Consider the following 25551-nt stretch of genomic DNA (forward strand, 5'->3'; position numbering starts at 1 on the left):
CCTGAGATCGAACAGGGGCGGGGCTTATGCTCATTAAATGTCGTCTTATTTCAGCCATACGACTCGTGGGTGGAAGTTTGTCCAGGGAGGGTAGGGTTGAAGTGTACCATGACGGACAGTGGGGGGCCGTCTGTGACGATGCTTTTGACATAAGCGACGCCCACGTGGTCTGCCGTCAGCTGGGATACACAGGCGCTGCCGAGGCCCGAACTGAAGCAGCTTTCGGGATGGGTTCAGGTCAGATCTGGCTGGACAACTTGGCCTGCGGGGGTTCCGAGACAAACATCGAACACTGCAGCCACAACGGATGGGGCTCACATAACTGTGTCCACAGTGAGGACGCTGGCGTGGTCTGCTCGAACGGTGAGTCAAGAGTTTATTTTTTACTTCTGTCCAACATCTAAGATACATTATTGAAGGTAGGACACCAACAAGCCCCTTGATACCCGATGGTTTCTGACTTTGATGATCTGGTCCAATAACAGTGATTTTGCATTGCGATTATTATTTTTATTAGTATATATGCTGACTCTGATGGTTCATTTTGCACGTCTCTATGAAAAGTCACTAAGTTGTCAGTTTTACCTGTCTCTCAATGGTAACTTCCATGTTGTCCCATGTTACGATTTGTTCATTGTTTAACAGTCGGTTTACATTGTATTAAGTTAAGAAGTAAGACATTGCGACTGGATGGTAAAGGGTGTCCCATAACACAGCATTATAGTTGCTTGGTAGGGGTGGGTACCGGTACAGAGCCTTTAGGCCCAGGTCCAGTCCATGTCCAGAGGATCATGCCAGAGGATTATGTCCAGAGGATCAGGTCCTGAAACAGGACCTGATTCATTATGTGAAAAGTTGCAAATGGACGAAACTCGAAATTGAACATTTGGCTACAAAGAAATCTATTTTGTGGAGTATCCGATTCCCACTGGCGTTTTGAAATCCTACAAGGCTAATGACTCTGTACGGTTGACTCTAGACTCTACTCTACTGCACTCGAATAGGTCCAATGATTTTTTCAGGTCTTGTTTTTTGGACCAGTCCAATAGGGGAAAAACGGTTTTGTGCCGGTACTCCGTTCCCGATGGAGAATATCTGCTCAGGAATATGTGTGATGTAGCAGGAAAACAAAAATTGAACCAAAACATAACATATTTAGCTCAAGTATTATTGAGACAGATTATCTAACAGATTAAATGCCGTCTTTTTCAGCAATCCGACTAGTAGGTGGAAGTTCTTCCAGGGAAGGCAGGGTTGAAGTGCACTATGACGGACAGTGGGGGACCGTCTGTGACGACGACTTTGACATGAACGACGCCAACGTGATCTGTCGTCAGCTGGGATACGGAAGCGCTGCCGAGGCCCGATCTCAAGCAGCCTTCGGGGCGGGGTCAGGTCAGATCTGGCTGAACAACTTGGCCTGCGTGGGTTCCGAGACAAGCATCGGTGACTGCAGCCACAACGGATGGGGCTCACATAACTGTGGGCACGGTGAGGACGCCGGCGTGGTTTGCAAGGTGCCTGGCGAAGGTATGAACTTACGTAATGAATCTTGATATACTATTAGTAGTACAATTCTAGTAAGTAACAACTTTAGTCCCATGACCTCATACTTCGACAAATGATGTTTGTAATTGTAATGTAATGTTGTTGTCACATATTGTAATTGTAATGTTTTAGGGTTTTGGTTCGTTGTTCATGATAGAAGGCACAAGGGCTACGTCCGACTATGGCTAGGATAGTTGATTACTGTTGTTGATTACTCATTTTTAGCAAGCTTGGAGTTTGGATTTGGACGTGAATAAAGTTTTTTTCTAAGAAAGCTAAATTCCAAGTGAAATATGCTTATGTTATCCAAAAAGTAGTAACTCAAGCAACTGGATATGGTTTCAACTGGAATCCACCAGTTTTTGTCAGTGACACTTGAGTGATCTGGAAGAGACTGGTCTTTCATACACTATCTAAGAATGAGGACAATTTTTAGGTTCCAATAGGAACCATGTAAGACAAATTCAGGCTGAAGACAATTGGGATTTTCATAGAAACAAAGGTAAGGCAAAGTCACGCTAAAGATAATTTGGGATTTCCAAAACCATATATATCTAGTTGCTGCAATGTCATGTTAGACTTTGACTTGAATAACTATGAGAACATTTTCTGAAATTCTTATTCAAATCGGTTTGTTGTACTCCGAAACGATCTACTTCGTTTCTCTTTTCAGGATGACGATAGCGGCAGGCCGGATTACCCCCCGAATGTTTATCGGTTTGCCACCTACAATCCGCTGTAAAAGAACACACAGCCACAGCTGGGCAAGTTCAATTACATTAGCGAGACCCAGGAGACCATGTTCTACACGTTATCCCGATCATGAAGGGTGGACCCAGAAAAGCATTGACTGAGGGGCAACTGTGCCGCCTTCTTCAATCAAATCTGGTAGCAGAACACAGTTTTATCACTTTAGTAAGCCTTCAGTACACGTGGCTCGGTGCACGTGTGTTTCACGTCAAGGAAAACTTAGTGATCACTAGACAGCTGTCTAATTGTTGTCTGAAAAACTTATTTTGTCAAATCCGTCTAGTTGCCTGTTAAGGTCAGTTCAAGTGGCATGATCAGCAATGGCCAATCGGAAGATAGCTTAGCAAACTATTGCTTTGTACATTCTTGCTCAAGTCAATCATATATGGTGGCTTGCCCCTCCAACACTGTTCTGCAACTTGTTACTTTAATCGAGCGACACAGGGTGTCTGCTACTTTACCTGCAGTCATTTGACAGTCACCAAGCTCAAAGACAATCCAAGCAATCAGGACCAAGAGAATGACAAAGAATTAAGCTAGTAAGAGGTCATGAGAATGCTGTTGGTATTACATGAATGTGTTGATAACTTTATTTTATATTGTACTATTCTTGTAAGTGCTCTAAGGCACAATTTGTGTCTGCACTTCAATGAAGACAAATGTCACTAGTGAATACACTGGGTTAAACTTATGGGTCAAGGTCAAGAACTCATCTCAAGTGTATTTTAATGCCTATAATAATGGTGTGAATTCATTCTTATACGTGTATAATCTTTCTTAGCTTCCTATTGAATATATTACTCTGAAGGGAATAACAATTGTCTTAATCTTAGTTGTTACTCAAGATATGAACTCGTTATGACGCATTCTGTGTCCATATGTAGCAATAAACACATATGATTATTAGAGATAAGCATTTGCGCCTTAGCCAAACATAGCAATACAGGGAAATTGACGACGTCAGAATTATGTCATTTTATACGTCCTAAAATCATTATATATTATTTCCATCATTCTCTGAAAATTTGGTGGCCATTTCATACGTGGTTTAAGAGTCACAAGAGTTAGAAAGGGCGGGCCTCGCCCCAGTCCCAGATTGACCAGTGCAACGGTACATGACTGTAACAAGAGGGTAACATATCATCCTCCGCCGCATTTTCAGCAACTCCATATGAGTACTGATCAACCCGGCTTCATGTTTAGGCATAGACAAGAACAGACTCAGGAATGGAATAGCTTCCTCTATGTGTTTTTCATAAACTTTGAGAAGGTATTTGATCGCCTAGAAAACCCATAGACATTACGGCATTTTTACCAAAAATCAAGATCATCGAATCCCTGTATAAAAACCCTTCTGCAGGGTTATACATAAGAATGCTCTGATTGACCCTTTTTCAAGTAAACATCGGAGTCAAACAAAGATGTATAATGTCCCCGCCACTCACTTCCCTTCCAATTGAAATTTTAATAAAATACCTTACAAGAGGTATGGAACAATACCCTATATGATGTTGATTACGCATATGATCGCGGCCCCCTCTCAAGTACACATGCCGATGCTAAAAAAATCCGAGCACCTTTTTTTCAGCACTATCGGTCATGTAGACGAGGGAAAAAAATAAAGTACTACGGAAAGAAGACTCGAAAATATACCGGCAACATTTGCGAACAAATACTGCATTTTTTTCAAACATCTTCCACACAATGCAAAAATGGACTGTTCCAAAAGTGAATTCTATAAAACATCAAACCCCGTGCGAGAATGGCCTTTTAAAATGGATGTCACATACAATAACTCCGGTCGAAAATTGAATTTTAAAAATGCACCCCACGTGGGACTGGACTCTGCCAGTGGTGCCCTTTCTTCTAGCTGAATACAAGACGGGGATGGTATTGATTTGATTGATGTGAATCACCGTGTGACTGATGCGGCTACTGAAAAGCCAATCTTATTTTCTGACAAGTTGATTGTAATTCATGAAGTAAACAGGGACAGTTACGCTATTTTCATGAAAATAGGCTCATTTTGCAAGGACAGAGGGTGTCAAATATTCCAAGAATAATAGCGATTCCTTTTGTTGTGTAGTAGTGAAACGACTAATGTTTTGATCATCTCCCATTCACAAGTTTTTGTAGACAATGCCTACTGGAAAAGTGACGCTTGGCACAAAAATCTGTGAGCTTTCATGAATTTAGCAAACCTAACCAGGAAAATACGAAGAAATACACTAAATTTCAAAAGTGGTATAGTGTTGCTAGGCCAGGAGTATAGTGGAGGGCCGCCTTTGTTCCATCCTATGGGGAGGAGCCTGTCGTACTCAAGCACAAGTCTCACGAGGACAACGTACTCTTTAATCCTGTCATCGACACTAATCCCCTGCTTTTTGAGATTGCCTTAAGAAACTCATCAACTTCTAGCGCCGGTAACTGTGAAAATTTACCTTGTTGTATTGTCAAAGCCGTAATGAAATAAATGAAGTCACCTCCAGGGGTGTATCAGAAATAATGAACATGTCAAAATCATATTAACATAATTACACGTCGTGTTAATCAAGTGTAAGAAAAAGACAATTACAGGTAATTGAATTTCCTTGAATTTGAAACACTACCTTACGCTAGGGGCACAACCCACCGAACGTGCAAAAACGTGCTGTCTACGTGCCAAAACGTGGGCAATCTTTTGAAATCCGTAAGTTGTAAGTACAGCCTCTCCGTACGAAGTCTTAGGGAATCCGACGGATCTCGGCGCACGCAGACACACCGTAGAATTTTACGTGCAGGCAAACTTTGTGTGCCATTGGGCTGCGGATTCGCCCCCCGTACGTGCCAGTATGGGCGACGCGCCTACCATGTACCGCCTGAACGTTTTCAGAAATACATGGTGGACGCGTACGTGACCTCCCCAAAACACGTATGGCAGGTGGTGCCCTTCGCTTAAGACACCGTTCTGTCCACAAGGAGTCACACCCGTGAATTAGGTTTTTTCTGAAAATGAATTTCACAAGTTCATTTCGCCTGATACACCCCGGGCGACAATATTTCTTCATCTCATTACGGGTTCAACAATACATCAATGCATGGGTTACGTAATTACTTGCGCTAGAAGTTGATGAGTTTTCGCGTTGCTATGTAAGCCAACAATGTGACGTTCTGCAGTCTGGTAACCTCCAAGGTTTTAATCACTACCAACTCGAGTAGGCTGAAGACAGGATGATGGCAGTGGAAGTGTCTGTTCGTTCTTAAAACTGAACAAAGACATTCTGGCAAGGAGTTGTGTTTATATTTTTTCCTTGTGAATTTGAAAGGTTTGTTTTGAAGATGTTAGAGTTCAGGTTGACGTGCTCCATTCTTGCTGTGATGACGCTGGTTCTGTGCTGGGAGTTCGGCACGGCTCTGACCAGACAAGAGGCATCCGAGTTAGCCTGTAAGTACCAACTTCTTCGCGTCTAGTCAACGGCCATAGCTTAAACACTTCCGAATTCGTTTACAAACATCATATTTGGCACCAATGTGCATCTGCCCACCAGATTTCCCAAATATTTTTCATTACCTTATGTTAGATCGATTTACTATGTGTTTTGTGCTATTGCCAGACCAAAGATACAGTCAAACCTGTTTTGGCGGCCACCTTTATATAGCGACCACCTGGCCACTGCGGTAACTTTTTGTCGGTCCCTTGGATTTTCCCCATTAACCTAAGGATTAAGGATTAATAAGACATAGTACGTATATGTATTTGACGAATTTCTATATGGAAATATATACAACGGATAAAGGTCAATTAGCGTTACAGCCATAAATACCATTATCATTCTAACATAGGGTTTACAAATAAACATTTAATTTTTTTCACACATCAATGCACATGTAACGTAACGTAAGGTGTTCTCATCACTTACAGTGAAAATGATTGAGATACGCGAGAAAATCAGCGAAACCAACTCGATTGTGGCGAACGCCGGTCTGTCCCTCCAGTCTCTGGCGATAATAGGGCTTCAAGTTCCAAGTAAGCGCGACGTTTATTCACTATCTCCACACAATAAAGGCAAGCTTAGCAATATTACATCGTTGAAACTGGAAGTAATCTAGATAAGGCAATCTGTATAATATTGACATCTAATGTACTGTACACATTTACATCATTATTTCATAAATTGATCCGTTAAAAACGGCACAGAAACAAGTCGCACAAGGATTCCTGATCAAGGCCTAATTTTGGGGGGTTCCAATAATAAGGAATATCCTCGTGCGACTTGTCTCTGGGCCGTTTTTAACCACTTAAATTATGAAATGATGATGTAAATGTAGGAATACAGTGCGGTGTCAATATTATACAGATTACAGACATTCTTTTATCGCTGTAATATTCCTTAGGGTGCCTTTATCGACCCGTTTACATGCACGTAAAGATTGTATTTAATGTGCCTTTCCGTAGGTACAGAAATAGACTTAAATGCACTTCTTCACGGTGCCTTTAGGGGTGACGCAACAATTAGCGCCTAGAGCCCACGGTGAGCGATCTTAAATAAAAATATGGCTTTTAACCATTGAAAAGCCTTTCTTGGTGGGATTTTATGGCATTTTGGGAGTGGCTGCGGTAGGAAAGACCCTACACTTGTTGAATTAGTTGTAAAAAATGATCTCTCAATCGAGGTGGTTTCCGCACCCCCCTGAAATAGTGGTACCGTCGCTGAATGCTGTTTTCAGCCAAATGGGCCATTCCATGGGCTCTAGTTAGGTTGATGTATCAAAAGACTAGCCGTATAGAAATTCTTGCAAATGAATTTAATTGCTGAGACTGGACATAGTAAGCTATCATTTGAACGTAAGTTTGTATGGCTTCAATTTTTTATTCTTGAGATAATTGCATTATATATATATATATATATATATATATATATATATATATATATATATATATATATGTATTTGTTTCCTCAACTCTCCCATCGGATTGCATGTATTACTGGGGAAAATTCTAATGGTTGCGTCTCCCTTGAACACAACGGAAAAGTTGCCTCTCCGCAACTAATAGACGCTTAAAGGCATCGTTAAGGCCACTATTTCTATATTCTTTACGGAAAATCTTGCTCGCAAAGCAATATTGCGTTTCTTAAGACATTTCCGTAATCTTTTGACCACCTTTACACTTGATTTTTGTCACGATTTCCACACCTTTATGCGTCTTTTATTTTCGTTACAGGTGCCTTAAATTGCAACCCTCCCGCATCTTTACGTTGGCTTTATGTGTGTTGTGTGGCTTAAATCGGAAACTGTCCGCACCCTTTACGTAACCTTTATGTCTGATAGATGCTTAAAGTTATGACTTTCCGAATAGTTTACATTGTTTACTCGTGCCTTTCCGCATTTTAATATGGTTTGAATTATACCTACTGGATATTTGTGGTTTCATCGTCTAGACTATCTTTTAATTCTTATTGTTGACTTGACGTGCTCGACCAAGGGATCAATCGGTGTCTGTCACCAGCGGTGCCTAAGCATTTGCACGAACTCTATGAGATTCGTACGAACAATATGTGATACGCACAAATCACTATGTGAAAACGCACGAACCTTATGGAAATCACACGAATCACTATGTCAAAACGTACGAACCTTATGTGATTCACACGAATCCCTTTGTCAAACACACGAACCTTATGCGACTTGCACGAACCTTATGCGAAACCGGCTGACCACCGCCGTGTCACGTGATATCGCGTAATTCGCATAAGGTTCGTGCAAATCGCATAAGGTTCGTACGCTTAGATGTGTACGCATAGTGTTCCGTGTGATTTTCAAAAGGTTCGTGCGTTTTCGCATAGTGATTCGTGCGTATCACATAATGTCCGTAGAATGTAACAAGGTTCGTGCAAATGCTTAGGCACCCCTGGTCACCCTTACTCGAAACTGCGCTACATTCAAGTCCACAATTTGGAGTCCAGTGTCGGAAATGCCGCTGAGATTCCCGAAGACGGTTACTGGTTCTCCCCCTAGCGGCTACCCTGAATTCATCCTGAATTCACCATGAAATGTTAAAAGATCTCCAACATACTCTGTTCCTGCAAGTCGTACTACTAGGTTTATCTTCGTTCCGTCGGAATACATAAGTGGTAAATTCTCGCCGATAATCTGTGTGTTCAAGCGGGTCCAAAATTGTTTCATGACTTGTCTCGGAACAGACGAATTGCAAAAAAAAATCCCTTCTGATTCTGGCATAAACGTTAGGTTGTGGAAACGAAGGTTATAAGTTTTAAGATGGTCCACCTGGCAATTTTCGTCGGTACAGCAGCAATGTTGGAATTTTTCTGCGTTTGTTTATGGGCAATATAACTCGACAAGATGCCAATTGATCTTCATGAAATTCGGAAGTTGAGTAGTTGTTATGAAAAAGAAGACTAAGTGTGACAATGGGTCACCTGTTATTTCCCTTCGGTTCTGAAGCGAGCTGACTGTGTTTGTTATCGATAAGCCTTGGATGGATGCTGATGATATTTGATAGAGGTGGATATAGGTCGGGAAAACAAATGTCAAGTTTTGTAATGCGCTTTCTAGCGGTGAGTTACAGTACTGCAGCGGAGCTTCAAAGTTGGAGGTCTAATTTTCTGCAAGTGCGAGGTTCATGATCCATTAGTAGTTGATAGTTATTGGGATAGAAAGTAAATTGTGTAACTTTTGGCGACCTAGCAACTCGTTTGGAAATATTAAATGCATTGAGCATTTTCGTTTTAAAAGTTTTGACAAACAAATTTCTTAACCTATGCTTGGAGATGTATCCTTGACCGGAGTTCCTTTACGCACTTACGGTACTTTCCATTTCGCACTTTCGGTACTTTCCTTTTCGTTTCTTTTCGTTCCTTTTTACTCCCTTTCGTTCCTTTTTGCTCATTTTCGTTCCTTTTCTTTCCTTTTCGCTCCTTTTCGTTGCACTTCGTTTCTTTTTGTTCCTTTTTGCACTTTCGGTAGACCCTCATTGACAGTCGGGCAGCCCATGGGCTGGCAGGCTCGCCCTGCCTTGACCCCTGCCACCGGGTGGCAGTCACTATAACACTCTAGCAGGATTATTTGGAAGGAAAATAACTGAGGATAGGTTGATCCCTTGTGTTTATAATTGATTGTTAGTAGTTTTTGTAAGTGTTTAAACAATTCTGATTTCTAAGTAAACACTGGAAGCTTCTACTTGCCAGTCGTATGAGTTTTTTCTCTGCTTTCCATGTAGTTGATGGCGGCTGGTCTGACTGGAGCCCATGGTCTGACTGCAGCGTGACGTGTGGAGTCGGTACGCAGACTCGGGACCGAAGCTGCACCAATCCGGAACCAGAGCACGGCGGGGCGGAGTGTGATGGAGATACTCAGGAGACACAACAGTGCGACACGGGAGTTTTCTGTCCAGGTATCCTCAAGTTCTTTAGTTGTACTTGTATTTCTAAGGTGTCAGTTCAGTTCAGTTCATCTTTGGAGAGGTGACACCATCGTCTCCACATGTTCCTGTCTAGCATGATCGAACGGAGCTCGCCGGCCTGCAAACCCGTGTCCTCGAGCAGTAGGCCACATTGCAGTATTTCCTATGCATATTCTTTACAATGGGGATCATGGGAGAAAGAGGCTGTCAAAAATCACCTACCTGACTTTTATAACATGAAAAACTCACATTGACATGGTTGTCCGCCCTCTAAAGATTAATTTGACGAAAAAAAAGGGGAAAAAATACGGTGGAATCATGTTACACGATATCAAAACATGGGGTGGTGACCTTTTGACCCCTTGTCACAGCCTGAAACAGCACCAAAACACCTAACTTCTTAAGCCTACTGCATCCACAGATATTGCTACAACTCTGTTTTTCAACACAATATAAGTTTAAAACCCTTACCTGTAATATGCAGCTCCAAAATTCAAACATATCCCAAGAAAAAACATTTCTACAGCCACTTTTGTCAAGGGTACACAACCATTTTGAGTAGGCTGGAAGTGGGTCATCTGCGCAACTCCGGAAATACCAAAGTTTACCCAGTAGCTTCCTGACTATGACCGAAGGCGACGCCTGCGCGGCTGTCCCGGTTCCCAAAGAAGGACCTCTCCTGCCATTTCCTCATGGCGCACCACGTGCCCTGCCAAACGCAATCTTCGGCTGCGGACAACCGCCGATATTTGTGGCAGGGGACCGTAAAGTAATTTGTTGGAGATGTTGCTCCTCCATTAAACGTCAAGGGCAGCACAAAGTAGGCGGGTGTAGTTCCCATCAAGTTGTGTACATAGAGATTTTGTTAGAGTCCAGGAGTTAGCTCTATAGAGGAGAATTGTTTCAACGCATGTCTTGAAGACTTTGAATTTTGTAGATTTTGGTATTGGGGTTTTCCAAACTTTTGTTAGGGCATTGGAAGCACCCCATGCTTGTGCAATACGACACTTCACATCACGTGCGGTGTTGCCACAGCTGCCAAGGTACTTAAAATCTCCCACTTGTTCTATGGTAGAGCCATCACTAGTCTGTCGAGGGTCGGACCTAGGTTGTGGTTTAAGGTGCATGTACTTGGTCTTAAGTGCATTCAGACAGAGACCAATTTCCTTGGTGGCGTGATCTACCCTGTACAAGAGCTCTTGGGCAGCCTTGATTGTGTCCTCTAGGAGACAAATATCATCGGGAAAGTCCTGGTCCGGTAGAACCATGGCTGGATGGTGAGAACTCTGTCTTCTCTTTAATGTGATCCCATCACTCGACCTGACTGCTTTCACGGTGGTCAAATTCGGGCTCAAAACCTCCCATGTCCAGCCGAATTCGAACGTTCTTCCATGATGTTCCATCTGCCGTAATTCGAACCAAACCCGTGTTCTATTTACTATAGGTCATCTGCGGTCATTGCGGGTAAAACAGTGCTTTCTGGCCCCTTTTCCCCCAACTACCTTGAACCAGGCAAAAAATAGAGTTTTTCACCAATATAAACAATTTTCTGGAAAGTATATCTACGCTGTCACTTTTTGGGGGTTCTGTAATATGTAACAAAGCTACTGGCGCTTTTGTTGGTGACCTTGTGCATTATTAGTGTTGGTTACACCGGTATCAATTACACCCTCCCGCTCTCCGTGTGGCATGACATACGTGCAACATCGTTTAAGATCTCGACTAAGAAGACTTCAAATTAAGTCATTGACGGCTCAAAATGACCGCAACGGTTTTGCCGAGATTTCTGTTTTTGGGATTTTTAAAAAATGGCTCCGATTTTGAATTATCGGTAATTAAGTGCGAATAATGCCATTTTTACGCATATTTTCGACTGTAACTTTGCTTAAAATAAAAAAATAGAAAATCCCAAAAACAGAAAGTTTTATTTTACTTATAGATGACGAAAAATATAAAAATTGAGAACTTTCGATGACACATGCGGCTCATCTTATCAAGAGTTTGGTCAAATTAAAGGCCTTCCTCAAAACAGGAAATAACAGTCTTTTGAAGCAAAATCTATACAAAACAGCTATTTAAATTGAAATGACAAGATTCAAAGTATGTAAAATTGCTAATTTGATCTTTTTTAAAAGTCATTTTCACTGTCATAACAGATTATTTATCTTCATATATTTTACGGTTAGCCAATAGTAGACCTCATGTAACCCGATACTCCGTCGAACGCGCATAGAAACGGGAAAGAATACCCTAGCAACCGACCGCCGTGTTTGCGTAATGCATAGTCTAAAACGACTATGAACAAAAAAGGTGCTAGGGGGTCTCCTGTAGTACGCCCGTGTTAATGTCAAAGGTATCCGTTTCTCCTTCTGGTGTGAGGACGGTAGCTTTGGTGGCACTGACTAACGTGGGAGGCAAGCCGTACGCCAGCAGTATCTTGATCATGGTGTAACGGTTGATGGAGTCACATGTCGATTAAAAAAAGGACTGCTTCCTTTTGATGGTTCTGGACTTCTTCTACAAATTCGGCGAATAGCCTGAATCTAAAGTGGACCGAGAAGGGCGGAAGCCATTCTGGTTTGGGCGCAAGATCTTGTCTATCACTGGTCTCAATCTGTTCAGTAGGAGACGACTGTACACCTTGGCAGCCACTTGTGTCAAGGAGATGCCTATAGTTGTCAGGGAGAGTGAGATTTCCCTTCTTTGGGATGGGGACCATACCTGAAAGACCCCACTCGGCGGGTCTGTGACCAGACAGTGTTTGATTGCAGAAGTAGGTGAGATGCTCAGTGATCTTTGGAATCTTCCACAGTTCGACAGGTCCCATGGGCCTTTCCTGTTCGCATCTGGCTGAGTGCTGAGTCTACTTCCTCCTGGGAGAAGGGGCTGCAGTTGATGCTGAAGTTAGTGTCAAACACTGGTGTGATGTCTGGTCCAACTCCAGCGTGAGGTGTGTCTGGTGCAAGGAGCTTGGAAAAGTGTTTTTCCAGGCCTCGAGTCTACCTTCGCCTTGTATAAATGTGACGCCTGACCTCTTTCCCGACAGCTCGCGTAACAACTTCCAAGCCTTCACGTGATCTACAGTAGAACCTGATTCAAAAGCTTGGAGTGTGTGCAGCACACGATTGTCCTCCCACTTGTCGTACGACTGCTTGAGCTGAGTTTGGGCTGCCTGGAGGTTCTTTGTGGCAGAGCGGAGGGTGGCCCGTCGATCGGCCGTCACCTTATGGCAGGTCGCGAGGAAGTTTCCGTGGTAGCTTCTCTTTGCCGACTTTGTTGCATATTCTGACAAATTCAGAATATGTTCCCTGATTTTCTGGCAGCCGAAAAAAAAAGTGGGAGATCGTAGAGTCTATACAATTTTCCAGTTCAGGGTCATCCCTTAAGGCTCGCAAATATAGTTTTTTACGAGGAAGAATTTTGGGAAATCGAACACTGAGGCGAATCTTGGTGGAAACGATTCTATGATCAGAGCCAATGGGATTGGCAGAGTTGAATGCTTGGCAGTCTCTGACACTTTTCTCCATCTCTTTCTGTACAGGCAAAAGTCAATTTGGGCCAAGGTACCCCGCAGGGATCGCCATGTCCACAGTCTCTTTTTTTTGGCTTCTGAAAAGCCGTGTTTCCCACTATAAGGTTGTGTTGGTGGGTGAAATCCATGAGGTATTCTCCGTTTCGGTTTGAGTTATTGTACAACTTCCCCTCTATCCTGGCGTTAAAATCACCCCCACATTGATCAACATGGATTTCATGGTTGTGGTCTGGACAAAGTTGCTCAGGATAGTGAAAAACTCGGCAGTCTCAGACTCTGACCTCTCATTGTGGGGAGCATGGCATGACAGTATGACAACCTTTGGGTTGCTCCTAATGACCATAGCGACTGCTCAGTCTGAAATTTTTCTCACGGATGAGACTAGCGGTAAGAGAGAGGAACTCACCAAAATGCCCACAAGGTGTCAACTTTGAATTATTCACGTTATCAATGGAAAACCAAAGATACAGAGTGCATACGCCTTTTCAAATCATGTAATCATTTTATCAAACATTTTGGATAAACACTTTCAAACCTGCATGAAAACATTATGATCATAATAAAACTAAATTTATTTATAGCATCTATCTGTCCTTTTAGCTAGCCCTCTTTAAGCTCTTGACAAGAAACATTAGAATTTTCTTCTAGTAGTCGCATCGAAAACCTTTATCTTTAGCTTATTCTATACTAATTTTTTCTTTTTAATGTAGTTGATGGCGGCTTGTCTGACTGGAGCGCATGGTCTGGCTGCAGCGTGACGTGTGGAGTCGGTACGCAGACAAGGCACCGAAGCTGCACCAATCCCGCACCAGCTCACGGCGGGGCGGGGTGTCATGGATATACTGACGGAACACAACAATGCAACACGGGAGTTTCCTGTCCAGGTAACTTCAAGTTCTATTGTTGTATTCGTATTTCTAAGGTGTCATCTTCGATAAACCTATAATGTCAATAGCAAAGCAAAATATACACAATTCATATGCCGTTTTGTTGAATATTTTGGATGAGACCTTTAAAATCTGCCTGAAAGCACTGTGACCATAGTCATACTGTTTATGGCATTTATGTGCCATTTTAGCCAGCCATATTCAAAGTAATCCTTTGATAAGAAAAATCAATTTTTTTCCTTTTGTCTCGTCCTTTCCTAGATATATTGAAAAGCTGTATTTTTAGTTTGTAATAAACTAATTGACGTCGTCAAGAAGGTTATAGAAACGGTTATGAGATGGTGTGGGTCTGAATGTAGGTCAAGAGCATAACTAGAAAACCTGTAAAGGGATTTTCATGTAATTTTGAGTAGCAGCTATAAAAACAAAGGTCAAGTTAGAAATGGTCTACCTGGCATTTTCCCCTAGAGCCCCCCCCCCTTATGTAAAGTGAGCTCAAAGGTAACTTAAATATACTATTACAAGGGGCCTTCAAAAAGTAATGCCACTGGTTTAAAATTTATAACAGGCTCATTTTTTTTATCGAATAAGTTGAAATTTGGTACAAAGGTACAATAATATATCTTCTTGAGATTGAAATATCTCGATTTGTTGCTCAGACTTTTATGAGTGACTGAATTGAGTTCAAGTTGGCTACACCCTTGTTTTCCCGTCGGAAGAAATTAGAGGGTCAATTAACGTGCAATTAATGATGTCCCTGAATCACTTGTAGCTACTGTAAGAAAAAAACAACTGCACATGTATCAAGTTGCATTTCTCTATAAGGCACATGCCTATTTTCATCTTTTTAAACCCTATCTTTTATTTCTTTTTTGTTCCTGGGGTTTGGTTTGGTTATACAGATCTCCATTAGTGACTGATATGTCACTATTCTTCCTGGAGTCCGGGTGATTTGTAGAGAATCACCAAATCTAGACAGAAGGATTTGCACCATCACACACCGCACCATCACACGTGTGGGGGTTCTTTAACGTGCCTGGGGTATGGCTCTCCCCAGACACGGGACCTCCATTTTACGTTCTATACGAGCCTAGCCGAAGCTAGGTACTCATTTTCACCTGAGTAAAGTGAGGAAAGCCGTGTAAAGTGCCTTTCCCAAGGGCACACGATCGGTACATACACGGCAGCCGGATTCGAACCCGCAACCTCTCGGTCACGAGCCGAACACGGTCCCGCTGCGCTACGCGATTCCACGGCGTAAAGTGAGGTCGTCAGGGTCGTGGATTAGGGGTGGGCTACTTAAAGTTTCCGTAATCGACGTATTTTATTCAGAAATATAAAACTTAGCACACTTCTTGGTCCTGAAACAGTTAATAATTGTGCCAAGTTTCGCATCTTAATGGAAAAGCAGTCTACAGAAACCTTTATTCGACAAATCACGTATTTGGCTCTTATTTAAACTGTCTGTAATATAGCAACTCGCTCCATTCTAACGGCTGTAAAAGATGAACCATTGAGGCGTAGGCATGCAATTCGACATGTAATCTAAAGAGATATTTGGTATTATACAGGTGAAATTTCAGTTGTTTTACATTAGTTGGTGGTTAGATCTAGAGGAACTGATCTTCAGACAAGCGTCCAATGGTGTGGTCATCTTGAAATCAATTCAGTTGCTCATAACAATCTGAACAACAAATTGAGACTTTTCAATCTCAAGATGATAATATATAATTGTACCTTTGTGCCAAATTTCAACTCATTCCATAAAATAATGAGCCTGTTATAAAACCGGTGGCATTTCTTTTGAAGGCCCCTCGTATATACAGTATGTAAGTTTCACCCAATAGGGGATTCTGCTTTTCGTGGTTTCGACAAACATATTATTAACATGGAAAGAACAACTCAGGCAAAGCCGTAGTTTCAGTTGGCGGCACGTGTTACATATTGAACGGTAAATACTTGTACCTTCAAAAGTAACTTCAGTACTTGAAAACAATAAACGCTACCATTCCGCACCTATACAGAAAAGGTCCCCCCCTTTTATGTGTAGTGAGCTCGAAAGTAACGATCACTAAGGGCAAAAAGTTTTTTCTACCTTCTCGAGCTCCAGTGAAAAATACAAAAAACAAATTAATAACCGTGAACATTTTCAAGAAACAAGCGCTCAAACTTAGAATTACACTAAATTTGGCAGTAATAATGCCGTTTTGACCGAGACTGAAGCCTATAAATGTAACCAAGGTTTTCATTTAATGTCGTCTTTCTTCAGTCATCCGTCTCGTGGGTGGAAGTTCGTCCAGAGAGGGCAGGGTGGAAGTGTATCGTAGTGGACAGTGGGGGACCGTCTGTGACGACGATTTTGACATAAACGACGCCAACGTGATCTGCCGTCAGTTGGGATACGGCAGCGCTATCGACGCCCGATCTCAAGCAGCCTTCGGGGCGGGGTCAGGCCAGATCTGGCTGGACAACTTGGCCTGCGGAGGTACCGAGGCACGCGTCGAACACTGCAGCCACAACGGATGGGGCTCACATAACTGTGGGCACGGTGAGGACGCTGGCGTGGTATGCTCGGATGGTGAGTCAAGATTTTATTTTTTTGTTCACGTGATGTGTAAATGACAAACGTTATAACCCAATCCCGACCGGGGGGGGGGGGGGGTTGTAAATGTGCCTACGCCAACTTTGACGTCGTATAAATTCCGAACGGCTTGTGCTAGGACAACCAAACTTTGTGACTTTTCTTTTGTGTTGACATGGTAAAGGGTTCCTAAAAGGCATATGTAATATTTTGTTGCTAAACTACTTATACCTTTATAATTATACATTTATAATTATTCATAATTTATGCTAATAAGACGACGTAATTGGTCAAAATCCAAGATGGCTGACCATATCGTGATGATAAGTATAATCACCTTATTTTTGGTTGGATGTCATCAAAACGTTGTACTTTCTTACAAAAAAACATTCATGGTAAGGTTTTCCAATCTATTTCGATTAGATCTCGTCATAATGATATGAAAATTAAGAAATTTTAAAAATTAATTTACACATGCTTGCGAAAATGGTGATCGTACGGTAAGCCGTTTTGAATTACTTGGGAGGGGGTGGCGAATGAGCATCCACTCCCAAAAAGAATGCCAAAAATAGCCCAGTCTGGATAGGGTTAACGTGTACAATTTTGCGGCCCCTAAGTCAAACAGTTACACTATAGATAGAAGGACACAAAGCCAGCTCGATTTCTATATAAGGGTCGTTGTTTATTCTTATCTTTTTATTTTGAAAGATGTACCTCAAATAAAATCTAAAGTGCGCCAATGATGCTGCACTTATAAGAGCATGAAAATCGTCATTCTAAAAGAACGAATGGGTCAGTATGAACGATGGCCCTTAACACATCTCTTAACACTCCGATACATTTTCGGTTCAATGATGATATTAGATATCACATAATATCATAAAATTGTTCCTTCAACAAGCGTAAAAACATGCACGATGTTGACAGTTATGATGTCGCAACGGACCGTATTACAAAACTGTAACCTTATTTTCATTTGATAAATGAATAATTACATATTAAAACAAGGCAAAATTTATGCGAGAACATATAGTCATATAGATTATGAGATAGTTGTGCAGATTTGAGGTACATATACAACGAATGCTCCCTATTTGATATATTTAAGATAACATTGATATTTTGTTAAACCAGTAGCAATAGCAACCAGTAGCAATAGCACACTTTTAACCCTATCTAGACGGGGGGGGGGGGGGGCTAAAAGTGCCTGCGCCAACTATGATGTCGTATAACTGCCGAACGACGTGTGCTAAGACGTGTACATTTGTCCGGAGAACGGGACCCCTGACAGCTCCCTCAGATTGGCCTTGTACGGGACCTGCCCTTGTGCTGGGTGCCGAAGTACGAAGTTGGCAATATCTCAGCAACCGCTTGTATGTCTGGACTAAAATTTGGTACAGGTCTATATCTTGACTTGTTTTAATATAAGAAGCAAAAGGAATTCAAGTTCAAGTTCGTTTAAGGTCGCAGCCCACAGTATTTATCCGCGACCCTCGCGGTCTATTACGTAGGAGTAAAAAAAGTAGTGCGGCCGAAATCTGGAAGCGCCTGTAAACACCATAACGTGAAAGACAGCGGGGGATGAGCTTTGCTATATGGTAGTATAAGGAGTCGACTTTCAGGTGGTATGTGTAAGGTTTTGATGTTTGTCCATTTGGTTTATAAATACGCATGACCTTTACAGCTGCCTGCCCCTGTGAGTCGGCTGCAGTTCCGTATGACCCCGCATGACCCCATTTAAAAGAGGTATTTACAAAAATTCAAAACGACAACTTTTTCTGTTTTTCAATTATTTTGGTAGGTTATACCCTCGACTTTAACATATTAGTTTGTTGTGCTTGAAAACTGCACCCTGCTACGATTTTATCAGCGTCGATGTCAGTCACCTTGTGGTCCTTAACTATAGAAATCCCCATAGGCCGAAAACTGTGTTCTGCTACCTTATCGAAACGAAATAACATTGTGGGGGAGGGGGGCTAAAAGTGCCTGCGCCAACATTGACGTCGAATCTTCCCAAACGGCTTGTGCTAGAACAACAAAACTTTGTGACTTCTCCGATTGGCAACAAGTTACAGAAAATAGTGTAAGTTTATTGATTTTTCGTGTTGCTGTGGCAACAGTTTTCTGAAAGGTATATTTTACAAAAATCACTAATTTTGGTTTAAACAATGGGATTTTCTTGCTAAACTGTACTTCTTTTCATATATCTTTAATATATAACATACCTTAATGTGACAATTATAATTAAATATTCATAAATCGTGGTAATGTTATGACGTAATTGGTCAAAATCCAAGATTGCCGGCAATATAGTAAACCATCTTTCATCACCTCTTGGTATTTTCTTACAGAAAAGATTCATGTGAACGTTTTCAATTCGTTTTCATGGGATATTCCATTGTCTTCCGAGACAGACAGATGCCAACAAAATTAAGCGTTATATGTTGAAAAAGATATATCTTAAGACATTTAAGGTTCATAATCCAAGATGGCGGATTGTCAAACTACAGAGGACCTCATTTTATGACGTCATCATGACGTCATTTTAGACGTCTTTGTGTCGGCTTTTGACAACATAAGTCTTATAACATTCAATATTGATAAGAAACCGTTATTGTTACCTTTTTGTGTGGAATATTTGTTATTGGAATTCCCCATTTTAGCAAAAACATCAATTCATGACGTCATAATTACCTCATATGACGTCATACTTACATACGTCGTATTACGTCATAAGATTCCTTACACATCTAAGATCATCTACACAATTAACTAACAATTTGGTGAGAATCAGTCATTTAGGAGTTACAGGAGTTTCAAACACGGGCCTTCACCCAACACCCCCTACCCGGGTACCCCAGCCAAGATTGACTAAATCCCGTTCTGAAGAGGGTTAATAATGCCTTTTTAAAAATCCATTAAACAGGAGAATGCCAGACGGGAAATGGAGCGTCCTACCGAGGAACAGTCTCTGTGACCCCAACAGGCAAGACGTGCCAACGCTGGGACAGCCAGACACCTCATGTACACAGCAGGACACCTGGGAATTACCGGTCCTCCGGACTGGAGCAGAACTACTGCCGGAATCCTGACGGCTCACGCGGAGTTTGGTGCTACACCACGGATCTCTTCACAAGATTTGAGTATTGCGACATACCAACATGTGGTAAGGTCTTCGTATGTAAATCTAGTTCGGTGTTATGAATCCTTTCTTATGTAAACCGTAGACCTGCACGTTCAAAGATTGTTGCATTGCACATATACGTTGACTGTGTGTTATTCCTGTTTTTTTGGCGACGCGTCAGTGGCGACGCCTAAAACTATAGTGTACGACCGTTTGTCTCGAACTCCCAGAATTGGACAGGCATGTGAGTCCGCGCGTGCGTAGTTCCATCATGCTAGTCTGTATTCTTCCATTCCTCAATAGGATAGAGCCCTATTGTTTTAAAGTCCCAGCTGCAGGAATCAGGACATGCATTCCAAGATGTCTGGAAGAGGTCAGATTTGCTGTATATCAGGGCAGAGGTCGACAGCCCATCCATCAAGTAGCTAGTTATGACCTTGTTAGCACTTGACAGTCTGCACACAGAGCCAGAGGAAAGTTGAATACTAAAAACACACCAACAGCACTTGTATAAACCAATATATATAAACCATAAATCCGTCGCCATGGTATTTTCATTGCCACACTTTTCAAGGGTTTGGGTTATTTCCCACATCAATATGGCATACCACAGTAATGCACATCGAATGGAGGATAAACTCAGCAGCAGCATAGAATAGGTCAAGTTGATTTATCATTTATTACATCCATGAAATGTCGGAGGTTATCTTTTACCCTGCGTTTGTCTGTGTGTCTATGTGTGTGTGTGTAAACAAGATAACTCAAGAACGGTTAGATGGATTGGTTTCATGCTTGGAGTGTTCCAAGGGTTTGGGTTTTGCTATCTCCTGTTATGAACAAGCTATGGTCATAACTTTCGGGTGTTAGATAGCTCTTGTGCTCAGAGAGAATTGATAAGTTTGGACCCCCTACCGACTAGGTTTGGGAAAGCAGGGGCATTTTTGTCAAAAACTTCTGAAAAGGATAACTCATGAAGGGAACAACGGATTTTCATAATTTTTGGTTTGTAGGTACCTTAGACAATGTTGTACAGAAATACCATTCCAAAGAGGATAACTGCAGAATGGAATGAAGGATTGCCATCATTTTAGGCAAGCAGGTAGCTTAGGCAAAGATTTTCATGATAATAAAAATGGTATGCAAATGAGGACTAAATATGCATTATTAATGAGGAAATTGTATCCTTCCATTATTTCAATAACTGGACTTCAATAAATGTAACACATGTAAATTTCATCTCAAAGAAACGGAGATTCTGAAGTCACTTTGTATTTTCCCCGGTAGTGTCTGTCAGCACGCCAACTCGAAAATGCTTGAGTTGATAATTCTGATATTTGTTATGTGAGTAGGCCTGAACATTGTAAATACTGTGGAAGCCAGTTAATTGCACAACGGATTAACGCACACTTCTGTTAACTATACGGAATCCCAAAATCCCAAACCGGTGCGGTCCAGCTACATAACTTCGCATTATTGCACCAGCCGGATAATTGCACCAAATTCACTGGCAAATAGGCTGTGCAATTAAGCGGCTTCTACTGCATACTATCCTGAGCCCCAAAAGACTGATAAAATGTAGATGTACTTGCGTTTATCTAATGTGCCAGAATAGAAATGATGTAAGAGAAATCGCATGGATCCACAAGGCAGCCGAAAAGGAGTAAGTTCTTGATGTAAGTGAGCTCAAAAAAGAATTGAAACAAAACCAGACATAAAGTATTGTGACGTGTTCATTAAATGTCTTTTTTTAGGCATCCGACTTGTCAGTGGAAGTTCGCCCAGAGAGGGCAGGGTGGAGGTGTATCATGGCGGACAGTGGGGGACCGTCTGTGACGACGATTTTGACATGAACGACGCCCGCGTGATCTGCCGTCAACTGAGACAAGGAAGCGCTGCCCAGGCCCGATCTTACGCAGCTTTCGGGGCGGGGTCAGGTCAGATCTGGCTGGACAACTTGGCCTGCAGGGGTTCCGAGACAATCGTCGGTGACTGTCGCCACAACGGATGGGGCTCACACAACTGTGGGCACGGTGAGGACGCTGGTGTGGTCTGCTCGGGCGGTGAGTCAGTTTTTACTTCACCCACTCTCACTCATGATATACAAAATTACAAACTTGTAAATGTGTAGAATTTTGGGCTTTCGAGGTCTGCGCCAATTTTGTCCCACAACGCCCGAACGGCTTACGCTAGAGTCACCAAATTTAATGAGTTTCCAACTTTTCAAAACAATTGGTGGCCATATGATAAGTCGGTAAACAGTTATACAGGAGTACCCACAAAGTCCCCCCCCCCCAACCTTCCCGGTCCCAGGTTGAACTAGAAAGCCCGGTCTGAATAAGGTTGTACAAGTGCTGATACCAGTAAGATAATGTCGTTTACGGTATCGCAACAACGGTGTACTGCGGTTTCTTGAACTATGGCAGTTATTCGTCCTGTGGCCCTTTATTTATTGACACACATGGCACATAAAGACATATCACAGGATAAAAAGACATAACACAGGATAAAAAGATATACAGATAATCCATAACTAGTCTGCAGTACATACATGGACAATGTGGAATCCTTTGTCCCTTTAGTTTCAAAGTATTCCAAGTGTTAGACATTCTGTACTGAAATCGTTTAGTTTTGAGTATTTGTTTTGGCTTGCATAATATTAATCCGATGGCTTCTGACTTTGACTGGTAACAGTGATCTTGCATTACGATAAGTATATATACTGACTCTGGTGGCTCGATTTCCATTTTTTGGAAATATGATCAACGTTAAGCAATATTGACATTCCAAACATTTTCATGTTGACGTCATCGTAAAGTTTCCAACAACTATGAGCTAATATCCCTTTGGAATCTAATTCCAAAAGTCTTGGATACTCTTGTAAACAAGCGCTCGATAGAGCATATCTTCTTATTGCTGATTCGACATCAAAGTGGATTTCAAGCGCATGACAACGCAATTCTTCAGGTCGTCCAACAACGTGCACCCGATTAGTATCCTATTTGTCCTGATCGGTCCTCGGCCCTTCGTTATGAAGAAGTGCAAAATCGTCGTCTGGAACCCAAAGTCAGCGGGCGTCCTATTCCGTGCAAAGCAGAAAAATTGTAAAGTGGCTGAGTGGGTGGGTCGCTTCAGGCTCCAGACGTGGCCGGAGAACCACAGGAAAACTGAGGATGTATGCATCTCTGTGGGGTCAAAGGTCAAAACTCCGGGGCCAATCACCAACAAGGATGAATAGGGAATAAGTGTGATGTGGCAAGAAAACAACAATTAACCAAAACATATTTAGCTCACGCTTTTTTGAGACAGATTATCTATCTCAACTCATTAAATGTCGCCTTTTTTCAGACATCCGACTCGTGGGTGGAAGTTCGTCCAGGGAAGGCAGGGTTGAAGTGTACCATAACGGACAGTGGGGGACCGTCTGTGACGACGCTTTTGACCTGAACGACGCCCACGTGATCTGCCGTCAACTGGGATACGGAGGCGCTACCCAGGCCCGATCCTACGCAGCCTTCGGGGCGGGATCCGGCCAGATCTGGCTGGACAATGTGGAATGCGGGGGTTCCGAGAGAAACATCGAACATTGCAGGCACAACGGATGGGGCTCACATAACTGTGGGCACGGTGAGGACGCTGGCGTGGTCTGCTAGGACGGTGAGTCAATATATATATAATATATATATATATATATATAATATATATATATATATATATATATATATATATATATATATATATATATATATATATATATATATATTTTTTTTTTTTTTTTTCAGAAATACCTTTTTCATGCTATAATGGAAAAATCGTAAAAAGAAAAGTTTCACTTTATTAGGAATTCTGAGTCGGGAATTATTTCATACACATCACGGCAAACAAAGGAGTATTGTAGTAGAGAGCTAATTTTGATCAGTCTGCAAAAGGACTTTGTCGTCTTTTGGTGTGGTAGATGTACAATATATGTTATACGTTACAAGTTTGAGAGTTCCGTTATGAATTGCACTGGCATTATAAACTTCCTCATCAATTACGTACATGTAAATTCACTGTTAGTTACAAGTATCTCATTACTTACGTAATCATTCAGGCTTTCTACATACCAAATACCATGGCGATCCATCAACACGTTCTTGAACTATTTTGATCCTATGTTTTAAACAAAATAGGCTCGTGCAGGTTCATGCCATTCCCGCTAGGGGGCCCAAAATTGCAGTACTTACGTTTTGCAGTACTTACGTTTGTCTTTTGCAGTACTTACGTATGTTTTATAATGATACTTTTTAAAGACTGATACTCTCGGGCGAACATACGCCCACAATTGTAATTTGGTTTAGAATTTCAGTTTATGTACTAAACTGCAAGAACCAAAATAAAGCTCTCATCTTCCAATCAAAAACCATTATCACATCATGTTCAGAACAAGAGTTCCACTGCAGTGCCTTACAAAGCGGGTAGGGGTCCATTATCAAACTTTGCGATCGTTTTCCTGACTTCTACCAAACTCAAAAGTACGTGGTCGTGTTTTGTACTCTTTTATCATCATTTACAATAGAAACTGCCAGTGAAAAATCGTACTTCCAAGCGTCTGCTGTACCGTCCAATTTATAAATGCACATTGGTATTTGAATCTTACTGATAACAATCGATTCGTCTCTCTTTTCAGCAAGGGGATAGCGGCAGACTGGATTCTGTCTCCGCTGTTCATCGGTTCTACGGTGGCCAAGAAGAGTACTTGCTTTTTTTTGGAGGTTTACAAATTTTTGGTGTTTTTCTTAATTAAGGTTCTATAACTCCGGGACGGAGGGTAACCTCCGACGGAGTACTGTAGTTGGGTGATGTGACAATTGTTTGGAGCTGTATCTCTACGTTCCCTTTGTTGCATGCATTTGTTTGGTGTCATGTCGTGTGCTCGTAGCTGTCTGATGGAGAATCGATCAGCTGTTGCTCCAGTTGAAATTCCAAGCAGATGTTATGTGGCGACCATCATTTACTACATTGGATACTATAGACATAATGTTATGATAAAGTACCACATGTCCTTGAATGAAAACACTGTTAGATCCAAAGGATCAATGAGCGCAAATCTAAAGGGGATCAATTACTGATATGAACAGATAGCTGATGGTGTTAAACAGAGTGTATTATTGGAAGTAAGCTATTTTTTTTTGCATGTTGATGATTCTTGAGTGTTATTCATACATTGCCCTTATAAGCTAATAACAGTAACGTTAAGAACCCCCGTTACTCGTTTTCTGATGGTCTCTGTCTACGCGGCTTGCCATAGTTGGATATTGCCAAGCAGATGCTGTGTTAAGGTCTCATTGATGTATTACTCCGAGTGTGTAAGAGATCCGAACCAAAAAATAAACGGCTGCATGGATGCGTGTTTTTAGCGGTGAGAAAGCCCTTTTATCCAGCGGAACTGATCTCAAAAGTTACATTGGTGAAAGCTTGTTTGTAACTGAAGAAATTGGCAGGTAAAGTTTTGCAGCCTCGCGCTAGGTCGGAGGTACACAGTCCTGGGTTCTGAGTGGTGCGGTTGTACACTCAAAGCGAAAAAGTGCCTTTTGTGGGGATTGACTAATCGTAGTTTGTAATTGCTATAAAAAAAAAGAACCAGAGTCTATTTGACGATGGCAATTTTTTCCCACGATGCAGGGTAAATGTGCTCAACACAGAATGAAAAATCTGCTAAAATTTTACTTAGCGTCATTATGAACGCGC

General features: G+C 41.8%; 2 protein-coding genes across 2 annotated transcripts in view; both read left to right on the forward strand.

Moving 5' to 3' along the window:
• The window catches only part of LOC118415498 (deleted in malignant brain tumors 1 protein-like), a 79326-nt gene extending 76887 nt beyond the window's left edge, over positions 1-2439 (forward strand). The window contains exons 8-10 of the mRNA XM_035820158.1: positions 55-363; positions 1213-1530; positions 2222-2439. Coding sequence (XP_035676051.1) covers positions 55-363; positions 1213-1530; positions 2222-2226 — 632 coding nt within the window. The 3' untranslated portion in view covers positions 2227-2439. The remainder of the gene's footprint in view (positions 1-54; positions 364-1212; positions 1531-2221) is intronic.
• A 5812-nt stretch (positions 2440-8251) lies between these two features.
• On the forward strand, positions 8252-25209 carry LOC118415499 (scavenger receptor cysteine-rich domain superfamily protein-like). Its single transcript, XM_035820159.1, has 8 exons — positions 8252-8282; positions 9518-9691; positions 13943-14116; positions 16389-16697; positions 19627-19866; positions 21576-21884; positions 23170-23478; positions 24491-25209. Exons 1-7 carry the CDS (start codon positions 8252-8254, stop codon positions 23472-23474), a joined length of 1542 nt encoding a protein of 513 aa, XP_035676052.1. The 3' UTR covers positions 23475-23478; positions 24491-25209.
• Positions 25210-25551: the final 342 nt, after the last annotated feature.

The sequence above is a fragment of the Branchiostoma floridae genome, chromosome 5 (assembly GCF_000003815.2).
Source record: "Branchiostoma floridae strain S238N-H82 chromosome 5, Bfl_VNyyK, whole genome shotgun sequence".
In the NCBI taxonomy this organism is placed as follows: domain Eukaryota; kingdom Metazoa; phylum Chordata; class Leptocardii; order Amphioxiformes; family Branchiostomatidae; genus Branchiostoma; species Branchiostoma floridae.

Excerpts from the sequence above, each read along its gene's own strand:
- LOC118415499 (XM_035820159.1), top strand. The coding sequence starts at position 8,252 with ATGCCGCTGAGATTCCCGAAGACGGTTACTG. Across the intron at positions 16,698-19,626 it reads TGGCGTGGTATGCTCGGATG|GAGAATGCCAGACGGGAAAT; the intron begins GTGAGTCAAGAT and ends TCCATTAAACAG. Across the intron at positions 21,885-23,169 it reads TGGTGTGGTCTGCTCGGGCG|ACATCCGACTCGTGGGTGGA; the intron begins GTGAGTCAGTTT and ends GCCTTTTTTCAG.